This window comes from Myodes glareolus, chromosome 1, assembly GCF_982192425.1.
Source record: "Myodes glareolus chromosome 1, mMyoGla1.1, whole genome shotgun sequence".
Lineage (NCBI taxonomy): Eukaryota > Metazoa > Chordata > Mammalia > Rodentia > Cricetidae > Myodes > Myodes glareolus.
The window spans coordinates 20798937-20816828 of record NC_142026.1 but is presented as its reverse complement, the minus strand read 5'-3'; the positions used below and the strand labels follow the sequence as shown (position 1 = coordinate 20816828).

The 17892-nt window shown below is 40.7% G+C and overlaps 1 protein-coding gene across 1 annotated transcript in view; it reads left to right on the top strand.

Moving 5' to 3' along the window:
- Farsb (phenylalanyl-tRNA synthetase subunit beta) overlaps positions 1-17892 on the top strand; it is a 64820-nt gene that overhangs the window by 23082 nt on the left and 23846 nt on the right. The window contains exons 10-15 of the mRNA XM_087904708.1: positions 468-519; positions 4395-4456; positions 4680-4887; positions 5328-5408; positions 8112-8204; positions 12188-12305. Of these exons, the coding sequence (XP_087760834.1) occupies positions 468-519; positions 4395-4456; positions 4680-4887; positions 5328-5408; positions 8112-8204; positions 12188-12305 (614 nt within the window). The remainder of the gene's footprint in view (positions 1-467; positions 520-4394; positions 4457-4679; positions 4888-5327; positions 5409-8111; positions 8205-12187; positions 12306-17892) is intronic.

Genomic DNA, 17892 nt, shown 5'->3' with positions numbered 1-17892 from the left:
ATCTGGGGGAAGACAGAACTCTAAACAGTATGCAGAGTGGAAAGTGTTAATCTTTTGCCAACATTCTGATGTTTATAAAGCCAATCTGGCAAAGCCTCTTGGAGGCAATGAAATTTAAGTTGTATGTAACAACCAGTAGGCAGAGGATATAAAGATGGAGGAGCAGCTAAATAAAGGGGAGTAGTGTATGTTCTTATTCTAGACTCCCTTGTTAAAGAGTCCATATAGGATGCATGCCTGACACACTGGAAAATAAGTTTTCCAGGAGCTTTGGGACCTGGAATGGTAGAATAATGTTGTATGTAGGAAGATTGGTCAAATGACGATGGTAGGATATGAGCGATCGAACGTGTTGAATGAGACTGGAGTTATAAAACAGAGTTATTAATCATATACATTTGAAGAATTTGTAGCTCATTTATTTTCTTAAGCATTTTATTTCTGACCTTTTTTTTTTTTAATTTTAGAGTTGAAGCAGCTGAAGTAGTTTCTCCTAATGGAAAATCAAACACCTTTCCAGTAAGTTCTTAAAAGATGATGGTAATGGTAGTCCTAGCCCACAGTGGTCGTTGAGTGTTTGTTTCTCGGTGTTGTTTAATCCATCTGTCCACTCACACAGCCTTGCAACACACACTGCAGTTCTCAGTGAGGGCGAGTGGTGTGCTGCCTCTCTGTAGGAGATCATGAGGCCTGGAATGTTTACTGTTGTGTGTTAATAAGTGTGGGGGATTTAAGTGTAGGCGCCTGACTGGAGCTGTTGCCACAGTGTATTGCATAGTAACATGATTCTGCGATCTACTCTGTTATTATCAGTTAGCTGGGCAATTTCTGGTCTCCTTTTTCGATTACTTGGTTCTGCATATCAAGTTAGTGTGTTCACTTTGGAATCGGTAATCACTGAAGGCTGTCATTGTAGCAACTGAATGTGTTCAGACTGCATTAGAAGTAAGCACAGTTATTGTTAAACATGGGGGTCTTGGTAGAAAACATCGAAGCTAGTTTCTTTTTTTCTTTAATGCTTGCTTGCTTGCTTGCTTAACAGGGTTTTGCTTTGTAGCTGAGGCTGGCCTGGAATTCACAATGTAGCTAAAGCTATTCTTGAATTCATGATCCCCAAGAACTGGAGTATGCCACCACATCCACCGTAAGGTGGTCATTTTGAAGTGGAACATTTTCACAGTCATTTAGTTGTGATTCTGGTTCGGTGAGACCACTCTCTGATCAGCTTGTGTTCCTTTGAGTTTTGTTTTTTTTTTTTTTTAAACTTTTTTGTCATTTATGAAGTAAATCAGAACATAAAATTTGTTTTTTTTTAAACATTAAAATTTTAAAAGCTTTATGTATGCAAGTGTTTTGCCTGTATGTATGTATGTATGTATGTCTGGGCACCATACGTGTTATGGGCCTGTTGCTCAAGGAGACCACAGGATAGTGTATGATCTTTGGAACTGGAGTTACAGATGGTTGTGAGCTGTCATGTGAGTGCTGGAAACAGGACCTAGGTCCTGTTGAAGAGATGGGAAGTACCTTTCTCTACTTCCAGACAATAAAGTAGTTTTAAAAGTATGATAAAGTCTGCTAAGATGAAAACATTACCCTTCCTAAAAACATTAGTGTTTAGTGTGGTATTCTTTTAAAATTTTTTGGTATTATTAGTATGTGTGAGTGTGCGTGTGCATGTGCGTACGTGCATATGCACAATGTCTGTGGAGGCCAGAGGACCATGTCGTGGAGTCATACGCTGTCCACTTTTTGTGGACTCTGGGGTTTGCCAGGCTGTGTAGCAAGAACTTTTGTTCACTGAACCATCATGCTGCCCTAGCATCTTATTTTATTCTAGATTATCATAGAGAAAACGGTTATCTACTAGGTAGCTGAAATTACAGTGTCAGTTTTTGTTGGATTAGAGATTTTGTAGTTTGTGTTTGGGCCTTTTATAATGTTGGGCTTGGAAGCCAGGGTATCACAAATGTGAGGCAAGGACGATACTACTAAACTATACTTTCGCTTGATTTGCATTTTAGTGGTGATTGTTGGTTGACTTTTATTAACAAACAAAACAAGAAAAGGAAAGAAAGAAAAGAAAAAGAAAGAATGAAAGGGGGAAAAAAATAAAAGAAGCCGGGGCTTTCACTGGATCATGGCTTCATGGATGTCACGAGGGAGCTCAGGGAGCAGCAGCCATCGCAGCATTGCTAAGACGAGGACAGACAAGAGCTTAGGTTTTTAGAGGTGACATTTCAGGGTTACCCACTGTAAGAGAGCAAGCCCAGTGCTTTCCCAGCAGGGTATCCAGTTCTGTAGCTGGATTTGACGGATTTGAGAGGTAGAGAAATTGGTACTATCTATGTGGTTGGAAAATCATCAGTGCTACATTCCAAGGCCATTCATGTGGACAAAGGAAGAATTTGTGGTTGCTTTTTTGTTTGTTTGTTTTTCTGAGACCAAAAAAATTAGCCCATGATGGCGTCAATCTCGTGATCATCCTGCTTAATTCCCTCAGTGATATGTCCCAGGTTGCACAATTTCATAATGATTTTTTAAATGTCCCATTTGAAGAAAATTCTTTAAAAGAAAAAAAACAACTTAAGTATTTTATGTGTATGGGTGTTCTGCCTGCATGTGTATCTGCGCACCATGTGCATTCAGTGCTTGTAGAAGACCCGGAGTTACAGTTGGTTGTGAACTGTCATGTGGATTCTGTGATTCTGGTTCCAGAATCCTGTGGAAGACCGTCAACCACTGAGCTATCGAAGTTTCTTTATCTTTCTTTTAATATGAGGGATTGTCAGGTTTTAATAAAACAGTATATATTTTTTGTAAAGAAGAGGAGAAATATGCTTTAAAGTTTGGTTAATTTTTTTCCTTGTGTAGAAAACCTCATGAAAACATTTATGTGTTATAGAGCACTTTGGTCAATTTAAAATTGTGGGTTTCTGAAAAGTGGTGGGCATTTGTGCAGGTTTTGTCTTAAACTTGTCCTAGAGCAGTGCTGAGTGTCTGCTGAGCAGACCGCCCGAGGGAGAGTGCTCCTTCTGTATGTGAAATGCAGGGTCCCTCAAACACCAGGACCTGCTGCTTCATAGAAAGGAGTAAGGTTTGGAGGTCAGTGATCAATACTGTGAGCTTTGGAGACAGACTTTCTCTGTCTCTTCATTGTTGTGTGAACTCATTAGCTGTGCACATGGAGAGTATTGGGATAAGTGTTCATGAGCTGTGTGCAAAGGTGGTGGAGAGCCTTGGGTTTACGTGTGTGTGTTTTCACTTAAGGTGGCAAGACTGTGCCATCTGAAGGATAGGGAATGCCAGTTTGTGAAGTTTTCTCACCCGCTTTTACTGTCTCCTGGAGTGGATTGATAGGCAGATCTGGGGATACCATAGTATTTTCTACTTGGGAAATGGCAGGAGAGAAATTTATTCTTTAAAAAATTTTAATTATAGGGATTGGGAATTTAACTTAGTGTTAGAGTGATTGCCTAGCAAGCACATGGTCCTCAGTTCCAGGAGACAGATAGATAATAGATGAATAGTATAGGTAGGTAGGTAGGTAGGTAGGTAGATAGATAGATAGATAGGTAGATAGACAGATAGATGATAGATAAATAGTATAGATAGATAGATGATAGATAGTATAGATAGATGATAGATAAATAGTATAGATAGATAGATGATAGATAGATAGAAAGAAGAGAGACAGATAGTGTTTATTTATAGTGTTTATTTAGGGTGTGCAAGCTACAGCACTCAAATAGAACTCACAGGACACCTTGCAGGAGACATTTCTCTCCTGTCTTGTCGGTCCTGGGAATTGAACTCAGGTCATCTGACGTGGCAGCAAGCTCCTTTACCCACAGAGCCATTTGGCTGACCCAGGAAATGTGCTCCCTAAGTCTCACTAGTACAGTGAGTGGTATATTTGTGACAGTTGGATTGTTGTCCTTTGGTCATGTACTTTGCTTGCATAAGACTGAACATTTGTAAACATCTTAGAAATGTTGCAGTATGGTAGCATCTGTAGGAGAGGGATGACCTTGTAAAGAAAAATGTTTGGGATTTATATTATGTTCAAGCAGTAAAAAAAAAATTTAGGACCTAGAATATTCATTTATGAGTCAGGTGTAACAAATTGGGTCTATAATAATGTTTAAAAACCTCAGGTTTAGACTGGGCAGTGGTGGTGCACGCTTTTAATCCCAGAGGCAGAGGCACGCGGCAGCTAGAACTGTTACACAGAGAATCAAAGCAAAACCAAAAATCCCCTCGGGTTTATTTCAGTGTGTGGCTCTAAGAACAGTCTCTTGGCTGGGTAATGAAGCTGTAACGGGTGGAATGAGACAGACTAGAAAACTGCCTCTGATGAGGGATTATTGAAGTTTTCAAACTTTCTCTCTCAGGAGCTGGCTTACAGAAAGGAGATGGTGAGAGCTGATTTAATTAACAAGAAAGTTGGAATCAGGTATGCTTTGAAACTTATTTGTGGGGGAGAGAAGAGAATTCAAGCATAAAGTGTACAGTGAGTGATTTTTTTGAAAGAGTGTCTGATAGTAAGCTATGATATTTGATAAGTAACATAGCTCAGCGAGAGGAGTTACTGCTTCAGGTAGGAACTCTCTCAGAACAGAGTGTCAGCACGTTTTACTTACTCCACTGAAGCTTATGGTTCGTGCGTTCTTTCTTAGGGAATCTCCTGCAAACCTTGCCAAGCTCCTGACCAGGATGTGTCTGAAGTCGGAAGTCATAGGCGATGGCAATCAGATTGAGGTTGAAATTCCTCCCACCAGATCCGACGTTATCCATGCATGTGATATTGTGGAGGACGCGGCTATTGCTTATGGATATAACAACATTCAGATGACTCTGCCGAAAACGTACACCATAGCTAATCAAGTAAGATTGCACCCTTAAACACTCCTCTTGTTAGCGACTGGTTATTGAATGCCAGGAAGGCTTTGAGACAAACAGAACCTGGGAATTAAGCTGTATTTGGATGTGTCTTACTATGAGAGGCATTTGCTATGGGGAAGGATATAAAACAGATGCCCAGATGATTGGAGTGAGCTGAGAACCTGTGATGACTAATTCTTTGAGGAAAGACAGGTTTCAAACGTGGAACTCTTGTTGAATCTCTTTAACTGGAAGATTCATTTTCTCAGCTTGGGCCGGAAGGCAGACGCTGTGTGGGAGAAGGCTGTTGGATAGCTGTGGTGGGGATATTAACAGTGTGCTGGTGAGAGGAGGTGTTGGTTTCTTTCAGCGGGATGTTCTGCATGAGTCTTTAAGAAAATAAAGCAGGTTTGAGATGTCTTGGTGTGCTGCTTTTCCCTCAGTTTCCTCTCAACAAGCTCACGGAGCTGCTCAGACTGGACATGGCTGCTGCCGGCTTCACCGAAGCTCTTACTTTTGCTCTGGTATGTTTCCTGGGATCCCTGATTGAAGAGAGACTTTGTTCCTTGAGATTGTACAATTTTTAGTAAAGAAAAATGGGGACTTTTTTTTTTTTTAAAATAGTCATAGAAGACCATGAAGGCCTAGGGGAAAAAAGCCCCAAGACATTTGATGTAAGTGTGGAAGGTGCACAATGAATTTCATAAAAAGATTTGTTAGGTTAGAATATTTGGTCTTAATTTGGTTGTGGCTGTACCCACTAGATGCTGCCCTGGTTAAGGTCTTGGGAACTGTTCCACATTAGACTTATTTCTTTGTCTTTGAACATGTTCACAAACATTTGCTTTGAGTTGAAAAGCTGACATAAAAGGCCTAAATCAGGAAATGAATGTTATTACAGAATCAGAAGGAACTCGGCCTCTCTCTCCTCAGGCTGACCATTGAAAGAAATAAACGCCCTGCAGTTTGTGTGATTTCCCCTGGCCGAGAATGTCTGCGGTACCCAGACTGCAGTGCTTGGTGTCCCAATGAGCTTGATTTAACAACCTGTGAATGGATGGAGCAGCTGCCTGGCTTTCTGACCCCCAGCGCTGAAGTTCTAAGTCGTCAGAGTCCTTAGATGATTGTTCTGAGGCAGCATTTGTTGTTAGCAGGCCCTGCACCTGTGAGAAAGCTTGAAAGGGAAAAAGAGGAGCTGATACACAGTGCACACAGCACACAGCACAGTCCCTGAGCGTCAGGGCCGTGGGGCCCAGTGCTTGGCCCCTGTCTCATCTCGTGTATGCCAGGCTTAGCGTGCCATGCCTTGTATGTGGACATTCATTCCCATTTGTGAGCAGTCATCATTTTATAAAAATTGAACTATAAAACTTAGCATTTCTTGAGAAATGTGTTTGTTTTTTAAAGTTCAAGTGACATAGAAAAATAATACATTATCATTTTGAAGGATTTGAACTTTATAAAATACAAAGTAACCACTGGTTCTTCTCTCCACTTCTGATTGTACTTTTCTTCCCCAACTACCTGCTGTTAAAACTCTAGAGTGTAGTTCTCACTGCCTTCTATTAGTGCTTTTTGATTTTGTTACCGAGTCTATGTGTCTTGTAGGAGGAGCACATAAGCTGCCTTCTGCCAGGGACTGCTCTGCAGGGATGGTTTGCTCACCACTGATAACTGTGCATATGGTACCAGTTCCTCTCAGGAAGTGCAGCAGTTAGAGTAACTTTGCTGTCAGGCCCTCCCTCTCCCATGCAACCACAGGTACAAGCCCAAGTTTCCAGCCCAGGCTGTTCTGAGCCAACGCGTGTGACTGAATTATAGCACCAGAGTGCAACTGAGCAGTCTGCTCAGCTGTCTAGTCACACCGTTTATGTTCGTGGTCTGGGAGGGGCTGGATATCTAGAGAGGATAGATTTCACATAAAGTTTCTTACTAAAAGTCTTTATAGTGGCTGGAGAGATGGCTCGGAGGTTTAGAGCAATGGCTACTCTTGCAAGGGACCCAGGTTCAATCTCTAGCACCCACGTGGTGGCTCTAACTCTCTGTAACTCTAGTCCTAGGGCATCCACTTCTGGCTTCTGTGGGCACCATGTGCTCATATAGTGTACAGACATACATCCAAATGTTTGCAAATACAGACAAAACACCTGTATGCTTAAAATGAACAAATGAATATTAAGTTTAAAAGTCTATAATGTTGTGTATTTTCTAAACAGAACTTACCATTACTGGTCTCTATTTTTACATCCAGTTTGCACAAGAGTGATGACAATCAGTCTTCAAAGGCTGGGCCTTGCCTTTTTTTGTTTTTGTTTTTTTGATGGGGTGGGGCGTTTCCTGTGTAGCTTTGGAGCCTGGCCTGGAACTTGCTCTGTAGACCAGGCTGACCTTGAACTCACAGCGATTTGCCTGCCTCTTCCTCCCACTGGGATTAAAGGCTTGTGCCACCACCATCTGGCTATAACTATGGGTTTTATACTTGTTATATTCTCTAACATTTCAGTAGACAAATAAATGATAATATTTAGGAACATTTTTCTTCTTGGGCCTTAGTCACTGTCTTCAAGGAAGCTAAACAAAAACTGTTGCAGGTTGTTTTACTTTTTTTCCACCACCATTATGAAGCACAAGGTCACTCAGATGCACTTGGACATTGACCTGTGTCTGGGGAGCCTTTTTCTTTCTCACAGCCAGAACTAGAGCTGTTTGAGAGTGGATAGCATCGTGTAAATGTATTTTTAAATCGACTGATTACAATGTGTGTAAGAGGTGCAAGAGAAGTCAGTTAAGTAGAGCTTTGAGCTTTGAGTGTGGCTTTGGGACGGTGTTTTATATGGAGACAGGTAAAAGTATAGTGTTGAGAAAGCAAATAGGAATCAGGACATTAGACTGGAAAGGTAAATGGGGGCCTAGTGCAAAAAGGACCTGGGCGTGGGTTAACCCCCATCCCCACTGGAAATGTTAGCCAACTCCATGTTGTAGCTATAGCTCGTCGTAGAGATCTGTTCGTGGTTAATTGCATCTTCTGTGGGCCTAAACGATGTGGATTGCAAGTGATGAATTACTAATTGTCAAACTTAATAGATTCTTAGCTTATTATTAATTTACTGAGTTATATAGAGCATGTACATTGCTGAAAAATCACTGTAAATTGAATGATAACTTTAAATACTTTTAAATTTTGAGTTAGGCCTACCCTGTACTAATCTATTTTCTGTGTTCCTAAGTGCTCCCAAGAAGATATTGCTGATAAACTTGGCTTGGATATCTCTGAGACAAAGGCAGTTCACATTAGCAATCCCAAAACTGCTGAGTTCCAGGTAAGAATTTAAAATAGGTAAGAACTGGGGTAAAAGTCACGTTTGTGGTAAACAATCTAGGAAAGCTCTCTTCACTTACTGTAGCTCAGGGTGAGTCCTTGGGACATTGTAGTGAACTTTCTTTAGGTGATTTGCAGTTGACTGGCCCTACCCCACTCCTCTACCCTCTGTGTCTCTCACTCTCTTTCTCTGTGTATGTGTTAGTAATGAACCCAGAGCTTTGTGCTTGGTAGAAATTGACTTGTTTAAAAAATATATCTACTACTACTACTACTATTTCTACTGCCTATTCTTCGTTCTTAAATGCTTTGAGCTAGCTGCTGACTCACCCACTCTTCATTTTTCACTCCATAATTGATGTTTACTTACTATTCTCAGTTTTCTCTCTTTCCCATTAACTAAAATGTATTCCTTGAATCCCCATAAGGCACTACACCAGGTTTTGATTGTAGAAAGATTTGGGGGGGGGGGCGGGGGAGTCACCAGGTCACAAATAACGACACAGAGATTTAATTATGAAAGCCCAGCTTTAGCTGAGGCTTGTTCCTAACTAGTTCTTATAGCTTAAATTAGCTCATATCTTTTAACCTGTGTCCTTTATGTAGCCTGGTTACCTTTACTCTGTACTGCCTGTTCTGTTTCCTCTGCGCCTGGCTGCTGACTCTGCCTTTCTTCCTCCTAGTGCTCCTCTCGACCTGAATGTCCCACCTCTCTCTCCTGCCTAGCTATTGGCTGTCCAGCTTTTTATTACACCAATCGCAGCATTCCATCTGTGCAGTATACAAATACCCCGCAAATTTGGCTATGCTTTCTGTGCCTTTCACTGTCATCTGGGTTTGTTAGCAGTTTCTTACAGAGCTTAGCAAGAGGTAAATGAGAATGATATTGTATTAGTGGTCAGTGTTAAAGGATTCCTACTACAGATTCGACTATTAGCTATAGAAATATATTTCAAATTATAACAGCTTTGCTAATGAGCAGCTCTAAACAACATCCTTCCATGTGTATGAACTCTTGCTTTCTTGCATATGCAGTCCTGTGTGTGTGCAAAATCTTAGAAACAAAGGCTCTGCCTCAGGAAACTGAGCACTGGTGTAGAGCCCCTCTCAACTGTGATCTCTGGTAGTTTCCTTGGCTTGGTATCTCCTGGGTTAGGTTTCTGGGAAATTTTACAGGCTCTGGAAATGTTTACACCTAAAAGTTCTGAGTTTCATCTGTAGAATTACCTACTGTGGCAGATAAGCTGTACTAATGTTTACCCAGCACATTTTCTTTGAATTGGGATGAATTTTTACTTGTTTATGCTAAACTTATTCCCCTCCCCCAGTTTCATTTATCAAGTGTGACACAAATTTTATATTTCTCAAGATTTCTATAACTGTTATGTTCTTCAGAGTTTGTGTCCTATCTGTTCCGCTTTATATGAGCAGAGAGAAAGCAGATCAGAGATGCCTTAGCTGCTGCCCTAAATGGCTGTGGCCTCGTACCCTCAAGAGTCAGTATTTGGCTGTGCAGTGGTGTTGCATGCCTTTAATCCCAGCACTCGGGAGGTAGAGACAGAAAGGTCTCTGTGAGTTCCAGACCAGCCTGGTCCACAGAGTGAGTTCCAGGACAGCCTGGTCCACAGAGTGAGTTCCAGGACAGCCTGGTCCACAGAGTGAGCTCCAGGACAGCCTGGTCCACAGAGTAAGTTCCAGGACAGCCTGGTCCACAGAGTAAGTTCCAGGACAGCCTCCAAAACTACAGAGAAACCTTTTCTTGAAAAGCCAAACAGCAGCAGCAACAACAAAATGCTGCATAAATTTGTCAGAGATAACAGAATATTCTTTAAACTTGACAGGTTCTGCGTAACCCCTGCTTTATCTAGCGCCTCTGCCATTATTAATGCAGTGAACGGTTTGTACTTGCTTACAGTTAAATTAAGTTAAATGTAAAGTGGCTTATAATTTGGGTACATGACTGTTCTTTTCCTGTGTAATTTTTAACTTTGGGTTCTTCTTGACAGTGGACATGTTATAGAATGGGCAGGAGAAGAAATGTGTAAATTAGGTAAAAGTGTAAATTTTTTACTGCAATTATAAACAAGATTACTTAGTATCTTCACTTGTCCGCAGGTTAGCAGTAATATTAAGTAAGCCTTCCAAAGGCTATCACTGTAAGTCTTCCTAGCTGTATGTGTTGTTTTTCTTTTTAGTTGGGATTCATTGAGGTTATACACAATAAAGTTGATTGTTTACTCTCTAGGTTATTAGTCCATTATTTACTTCACATCACTTAGTCTTTTACACACATCATTTCTTTCACTTTATTTGTTAAAAATTATGATTCCTTTGTTCTGTAGGATTTCCATTTTCAGGATTTCACTGAATGTATTCTGGTGATCTCCTATATTTCTCATAAATTAGTAGTTAGATTTAGAAGTTCGACCAGATTCAAGTTTTAAATTTCTATGTTGCTGTGGCTTTTAACAACAACAACAGCAAAATGTTGATATGTGGGGATATTTACCATTTACCAAGGAGAATGACCAATTTAAAAAAAAATTGAGAATTTGTATGGCTTTGCATAGTCTCATCGTACTGGCTAATTTTACGTCATCTTGACATAATTTAGGGTCATTTTAGAAAAGGGATCTTTAATGGAGAAAATACTCCCACCAGATTGGCCTGTGGGAAAGTCTCATGCTTTTGATGATTGATGGGGAGGCCCAGTTCACTGTGGGTGTTTCTACCCTGTGCTGGTGGTTCTAGGTGCTCCAAAAAGGAAGGTTGAGCAAACCATGAGAAACAAGCCAGTAAGCAACACCCTTCCATGGCATCTGCTTCAGTTCCCACCTCTAGGTTCCTGCCCTGCTTGAGTTTTTGCTCTCACTTCCCTCAGCTGTTAACTGGAAGTCTAAAAAGAAGTAAAACCTTTCTTCTCCAAGTTGCTTTTGTTCATGTATGTACCACAGCAATAGGAACTCTCAGTACGGCGCTCATTTAGCCCAAGCTGCTGGAGTTGAAGATGACCTTGAAACCTCCTAATCCTCTAGATGTTGAGATTACAGACGTGCACCAGCATATCTAGTTAGAGAAAAGTTATTTTTAAATGTAGCTACTTAAACTGGCAAGATGTAGAAAGGCAGGAACTCCAGTCCAAGAGGTAAAAAGCAGCTCCAACAGCTAAATATGAGGAAACCACTTTGCTTCTTTGTTTGAGAGAGGGTCTTCCTGGTCCAGCATTTATTGTATATCCCAGACTGATGATGGGCTTCCCAAGCACAGTGATTCTGCATGCTCCACTCTGGCTGCCTGGAGACTGTGTAGCTCACACTAGCTTTAAACCTTGTTGCCTAAGCTAGCTTTGAATTCAAAATCCCGCTATCTAGCCTCCCCGCACTGGAATTGTAGGCCTTACAACCACATCAGGATCAGAGAACTCCATTTATTTGCTTGTTTTACATTTGCCATAAATGGGTGGAAAAGAGAGGAAAGCTGAGAATAGTAAGAAAAGGTCAGTTATGAAGTAGGAGATTCAGTTAGAATGATTGAATCAGCTAGCTCAAGTCATGTAAGAACCAAGTATAGACTGAGTGTGAGCACTTGGGAGTCTAGCCTGGGCTATTTCAAGTACTTTGTGGAAGGAGACAATATAAAAATTTTCATGTGTTTGAAAAGCCCAATTGAAAGCCCAATTTAGTTTCAAAAAATATAATGAAATGACCAATCTTTAGGTAAAAAAAAAAAAAGAATCATTGCGTTATATTTGCTTCTCACTTTGATTTTAATCAGATTTATTGGTGTTTTGCTAATTTGGAATGAAGAATATTTTCAGTTCTTTCAGTGAATTGAATTTGAAAATTTAAAATGACTCAGGCCTTTAAGGCATTGCCCTGTTCAAAAGTGTTTTCCTGTGAAGCCAGGGAGTTGGCCTGCTTTGTCTCCTAAGAATGAGTTTGTTGGTTTTCTCAAGTCAGTACAAATTCCCATCTTTTCCTGTAGGTGGCACGCACTACCCTTCTTCCTGGCCTTCTAAAGACGATTGCAGCAAACAGGAAGATGCCACTTCCTCTCAAACTGTTCGAAATCTCTGACATTGTAGTAAAAGATTCTAGCAAAGGTAAGATTTGCATACTTAAGCATCTTTATTGTGTGAATTTCAGCTCTCTATGGAGAAGTTAGCATGCTTACATACAACCAGGTTTCTGTCTTCCATGTTGCTACCACCCTCCTGAGACTTTAGTGTCAGTCGAGTTAGTTCATCACTTTCCCAGCTTACCTTTGAGTTGGTAATTCTAAAACTATATTCTATCACGCTGTATTATTTGTTGTTAAATAAACATTGTCACACTCTTACCAAGTATCCCAGTTAAGTGTCCCAGGCACCCTTCCTATTGTTTCATCAATTTCTTTTAATGATTGGCTTATTTGAATCTGAATCCCAGCAGTGCCTAGGCTTTGGTGGCTATGGCTCTCATTTCCTGGAATAGAAAGCACATTTTCCTAAGGAATTTAGTAATTATGAGGAGCCCTATTGAAACTTTACCTTAAACAGCACCATAGATAGCAGGAAATGCAGTTCAGTGGAGTTCGTGACATGAGTATGCATGTAGTATGCACAGGCTCCTGAACGCACCTCATTCCACACTGCCCATCCCCACCCCCAGAGAGATGGGGGGGTCACCCGAATACTCTGAAACATCGCTCTCCTTCACTCTGTGACGCGCATAGCATGGCACTGTTGTTGGTCTGTGATGGCCCAGCACCTTTGTTGTAACAGTAATTGTGAATGTGTTTTTATAGTTTTTCTCCTTGAAATACTCAATTTCAAAGTACTTAGTATAGCAACTATTTTGGTCCAACACTTAGAATGCATAATATTTAATAAATATTAATTTAGGAGTATTGGAAGCCTGATTTTCCTGGAAGTCTGTCTTTCTAATGCAAACTCAACTTCAGTTGGTTGTCTAGACCTGTAAGTGTTGTGGTCCCTGGGTGAGCAGTGCTTCAAAGGACTGCTTTGCTGGTAGCCTTCCTTGCCTTTTGATTTCATACATCAGTCCCTGTGGTTATGAGTGGTTCCTAAGTCTAGGCCCTAGTCCGTAGAATTTTCTTGCAGTGGCAAATCTATACTAAAAAGTAAGAAACATGTTTTTAGTGTTAGGTGCAAAGAGTTTTGAGGTTCCGCTCAGTTTTTTCACTCATGTAGATACTGAGAGTGCAGGGTTGCAGTGATCTGTTTATTTTGACTGTTTTCTTCCACATTTATTCTTTGAGCTTCGTATTGCCTTGATCTTCTCTGCTGTTCTCATAATTATAAGTTTAGGATTAAGGTAACCACATTCTTTCCTCGTTGGACCCCTTACAGTAGCTGACATGGTTCTTCAGGGCTGGGCATCCTCACAGTCTGGAGGGTGAGAGTGAGGAACAGCCATGGGTCCCACACTTGCTGCAGAGTTTGACTATAGCCATGGAGTAGTACATTGTTGTGTTTCAGACCTGGGTGCGTGTGCCCGAGATGGGTTTTATTATTTGCCTTAGCTCAGACATTTGCATTCTATTATGCTTTTTCACATCAGGAAGAACTCTGGAGCCGACCTCTGTTGTGCCTGTCTTAGTTGAAACCATCCTACTGTTTTCTTCATGGTTCATTTCTGTCCAATGCAACTTAACCCTTTGTCTTGCTCTGACTTATTCTTTTTCCTTAATATTTTCTATCAGATCACTAGCATTTGAAAAATAAAGGGAAGTAAATTGTTCACTGAATCTGTGATCCTGGAAACACATTTCCTTTCATTGAGGTGAAGTATGTTTTCTGTTTAGGTGGGCCTGGATCTTATTTCATAACAAAAACTTTTCTGATGCAGTGTTCTAAATATGTGTATGTGGATTCCCTCCTAGTCATCTGGCCTACAGGGAAGGGTCTACAGCATCTGTAGCGGAGGCAGCAGTGAGTCTGGGTTCTGCAGACCACTGCCACAAGGCGTGGGTTTTAGTCATGCTTTCTGTGCTGTAGTTTATTTGAACTCTCTGGCTGTTTTCTCATCTGTACAATGGGGTAATGACAGCATTTACTTTATTAGCTGTCGTAAGATTTCAGTGAAACTGCATTTGGAAAGTTTCAGCCAAATGGTAAGTGGTGGCTGCTGTTCTTGTTAGGACATCTGGTGTTAGGGCCAGGCTGCTGGCCTGGGTCATGCCTGTTTTCTGCTACAGTGCGGGAAAGTCCAGGAGGCCGGAGGGTATGGGGTTTGATTTTTATTCCATCCCTTAAGGGACTTTGTGGGGTTTTTTTTCCCCTTTACAAGAAACCCAAATTATACTGATATAAGACTTTTAAAAATAAATCACTGTTTTTGAAATACTGTTTTTGGAGTAATTTATCATGTCTTTTTTTTTTTTTTTTTGGTTGCAAAGTAGAAGTCCTCTCTCTTGGATGCTAGCTTTGTTTCCTAAATGAAACTTTTTTCAATAAAAAAGTCAGACCACCAGTAGTTAAATGATTGAGGGATTTTTCTAATTAAAATGAAATCTCCCAAATTCTTCTTAGTGAGCAATCCCCAAATTATAAGGTTGAAAAGATGAAGATGTGTGACAAGCATGAGCCAGGCTGTCTCTTTGACCATAGTGATAGAAAAGGAGAAACTATTTTAGAATATAAGAGAGTGCTAGGGCCAAGGAGGCAGAGACTGGCAGGACCCTGGAGCTCACTGGCCACCCAGCTTAGGCAAGTTCAGATTGGAGGGAATGTGCAAAATGTGGGAATGTAGAGAATGGAGCTGCCACTGCCAGTAATTCATTCTGTAATGTTGAGAAAAACCTAGCTTCCTAAGCCTCATATCAGCATCTGCTTGGCAAACATAGCTTCCGAAAATAAAAATCGAAGTGGAATCTTATGTGGATATCCATGTTTTTCTATTAAACCCAAGTTCCTATGACAGCAGACAAAAGACAGCTCCCATTTTCCTACTTGACCTAGTCGGACGTTTGCTCTAAGGTGGAGTCCTCTCTCTGGCCATCATGATGAATGAGGCTGTCAGGCTGCCAGTTTTGAAACCGAGTCAGGCACACTTTTCAAGTGTTAAGACTTCCACTGTAAATCAGGCACATTCGGCTTGTTTGAGGCCGAGCCAGCCACTGCATTTGTTGAGCCTCAAGATCCGAAGTTGCTGTAACACTTTTAGAAATTAGTCATGACTCAGGGGACTAAGCTGATTTATCCCTTTTGTCGGGCAGAGTGGTGTGTGTTTTTGGAACAAGAAACTGAGTACAGACTCTGCTCTAGGGTAAGTTTTTCAGTTTTGTAGCAGGGAGGGTAGCAGTGGAGAGCATGCAAGGCTGCTGTGTGAGTTACTGGTTGGTTTCAGACGCTAATAGCTCATTCATTTCAATGTCAGGAATAACCAAATTGTAAACAAATTATTTTTAAAAGCCAGAAAACCTGCAGGGATGAGCAGAGGACTATCTGCCTGGAAAAGCTAGCCTGTTTGCACATCCAGTTTTCCCACTTTTTAAACACAATTGAATTCTGCAATCACAGTTCTTCCCTCAGTGCTTAGGGAAGCTACCAGAATCTCACGGAAATGACAAGAGAAAACAGGTCTCTGGGTTAAAGAGGGTTAAGTCTAAAAAGGAGCAAGCACCTAAAAACATGAGCTTGGCTTTGTAAAGAGTCTCAATGATTTCTGTTAGCAAGATCCGAACAGCAGGACCTGTTTATTCAAGGTTGAGCGTGGCGTGTGTCTGCTGCCGCCTCTCAGAATCAGTGGCCTGGAGTTGGTTTCAGCAGCAGCATTTCCAGGAAGTTTGGTCTCAGTGGAGCGGGCTCGAACCCTCCTCCAGGCCTCCGGACACCTTCCCTTCCTTCTTGAAACAGGATCACTCTAAGCTGTGACTCGCTCAGACCTTCCTCCAGCCTCTAGAGCAACTTAGCAGTCCTGCTTTGAACTCCATTCCCCTCCTCCAGGTTACAGTTAAATAGTTCCTTTTTTGACATTGTCTCAGATACTTCTCTAAGTGAGAGGATGGTCTGTTTTTCTTTACGCTTCCAAAATGGATGTGGAAATAAAGAATTTTGGTTTTAAGCCTTTAATTGCAAGATCTGTTTCAGGGTTCTTGTTTCTTCATCATCCCTTGAGCACTGTATCTGCTACAGAACATAACTGTTTGGTCTTGGTGTGTGGATTTGTTTCCTCAACTTATAATGCACACACACGGATGTGAGTGTTTATCTGTCTTGTATTACAGAATATTAAATATAGGTGCATACATAAGACCTTCGGTTCAATCCCCAGCACTACAAAAGATAGACAGAGCTGAGTAAAGTAAGAGGTCAGGTCTTTATAATTTTTGCTTGGTAAAGGCTCAATGAGAGCATTTTATTATTGGCTTGTGAATACCTATCTTCTGAGATGTTGTCCATCAATTCTGGAGCTTCCCAGAATTGGGAAGATTACCCAGCATCCACATGTGGAATGTGGCTTTCTGAAGAGTGCTTATGTCATCAGTCTGGATTAATTTAATTTCACCATTTCATATTTTTGGCATGTAGAATTTCCAATTAATAATTCAAAAAATATGGGTGTAAGGAGACTGACGTTAACAATTTTTGAAGTAGCATCCTTTGCATATGTGATGGCATCTTAGCTGTGTAAATAAATCATTTTTAATATAGAAAGTTATTTTAGTGTGCTTGGTTCCACATAGTTAAGATCTGCTAACGTGAGTATAATGTACCCTGTCATGCATCCAGTACTGTATTTTTTTAATAGATAAAAATCCATTCCAGGTTTATGTTAACTAAATAAAATTCAACCCTCAGGAATATATTTTTTTCTCTGTGTGCATTGAGAATTTTAGAGGTTTCTTTTCACATATATTTCTTGGCTTTTCAGCATCATTTTAAAAGTGTGACCTTTGGTGATACAATATACAAGCATTTTAGGCAAGTGTTGCTATTTTTTTGGTTGAACATACATTTATAATATCTTAAGCTTTTATTAATATCTGTTGTTGATTTAAGAATTTTTTTAATTTAAAAAAAAAAGATCACCAAGCAGTAGTGGCACACACCTTTACTCCCAGCACTTGGGAGGCAAGGGCAGGAGGATCTCTGTTAGTTCAAGGCCAGCCTGGCCTACAGAGTGAGGAGTTCCAGGACAGCCAGGGATCTCAGATGGGGACACAGATAGGGAGGGACATTCTTCCATATCTCTCTTGCTTCACACCTAGAATTCACTGCCAGACCTCATGCATACCTGCAGCCGTATTTACACTTCTGTGTGTAGTTGTAGAGATAGACGATGCTTTATAGTTTGCACAAATGTGGTTATGCTTAGGCTAGCTTGTCTGAATGCATACTATCAATTTGTCTTTGATAGTTAGATAATATTCTGCTATATGGAAGCAGAGAATGTACTGACTATGAGGATGAATGTATCGATTATGAGACTTTCTAAAGTATGTCTTGCAATAAGTATCATCCCTTGTACAAATACATGTTTTTAGAAATATAATTTGCTGGCCTGGGGAGATTGTGCAGAGGTTAAGAACACTGGCTGATCTTCCGGAGGTTCTGAGTTCAATTCCCAGCAACCACATGGTGGCTCACAACCATCTATAATGAGATCTGGCAGGCAAACATGCAGATGGAACACTGTATGCATAATGTGCAGGCAAACATGCAGACGGAACACTGTATACATATG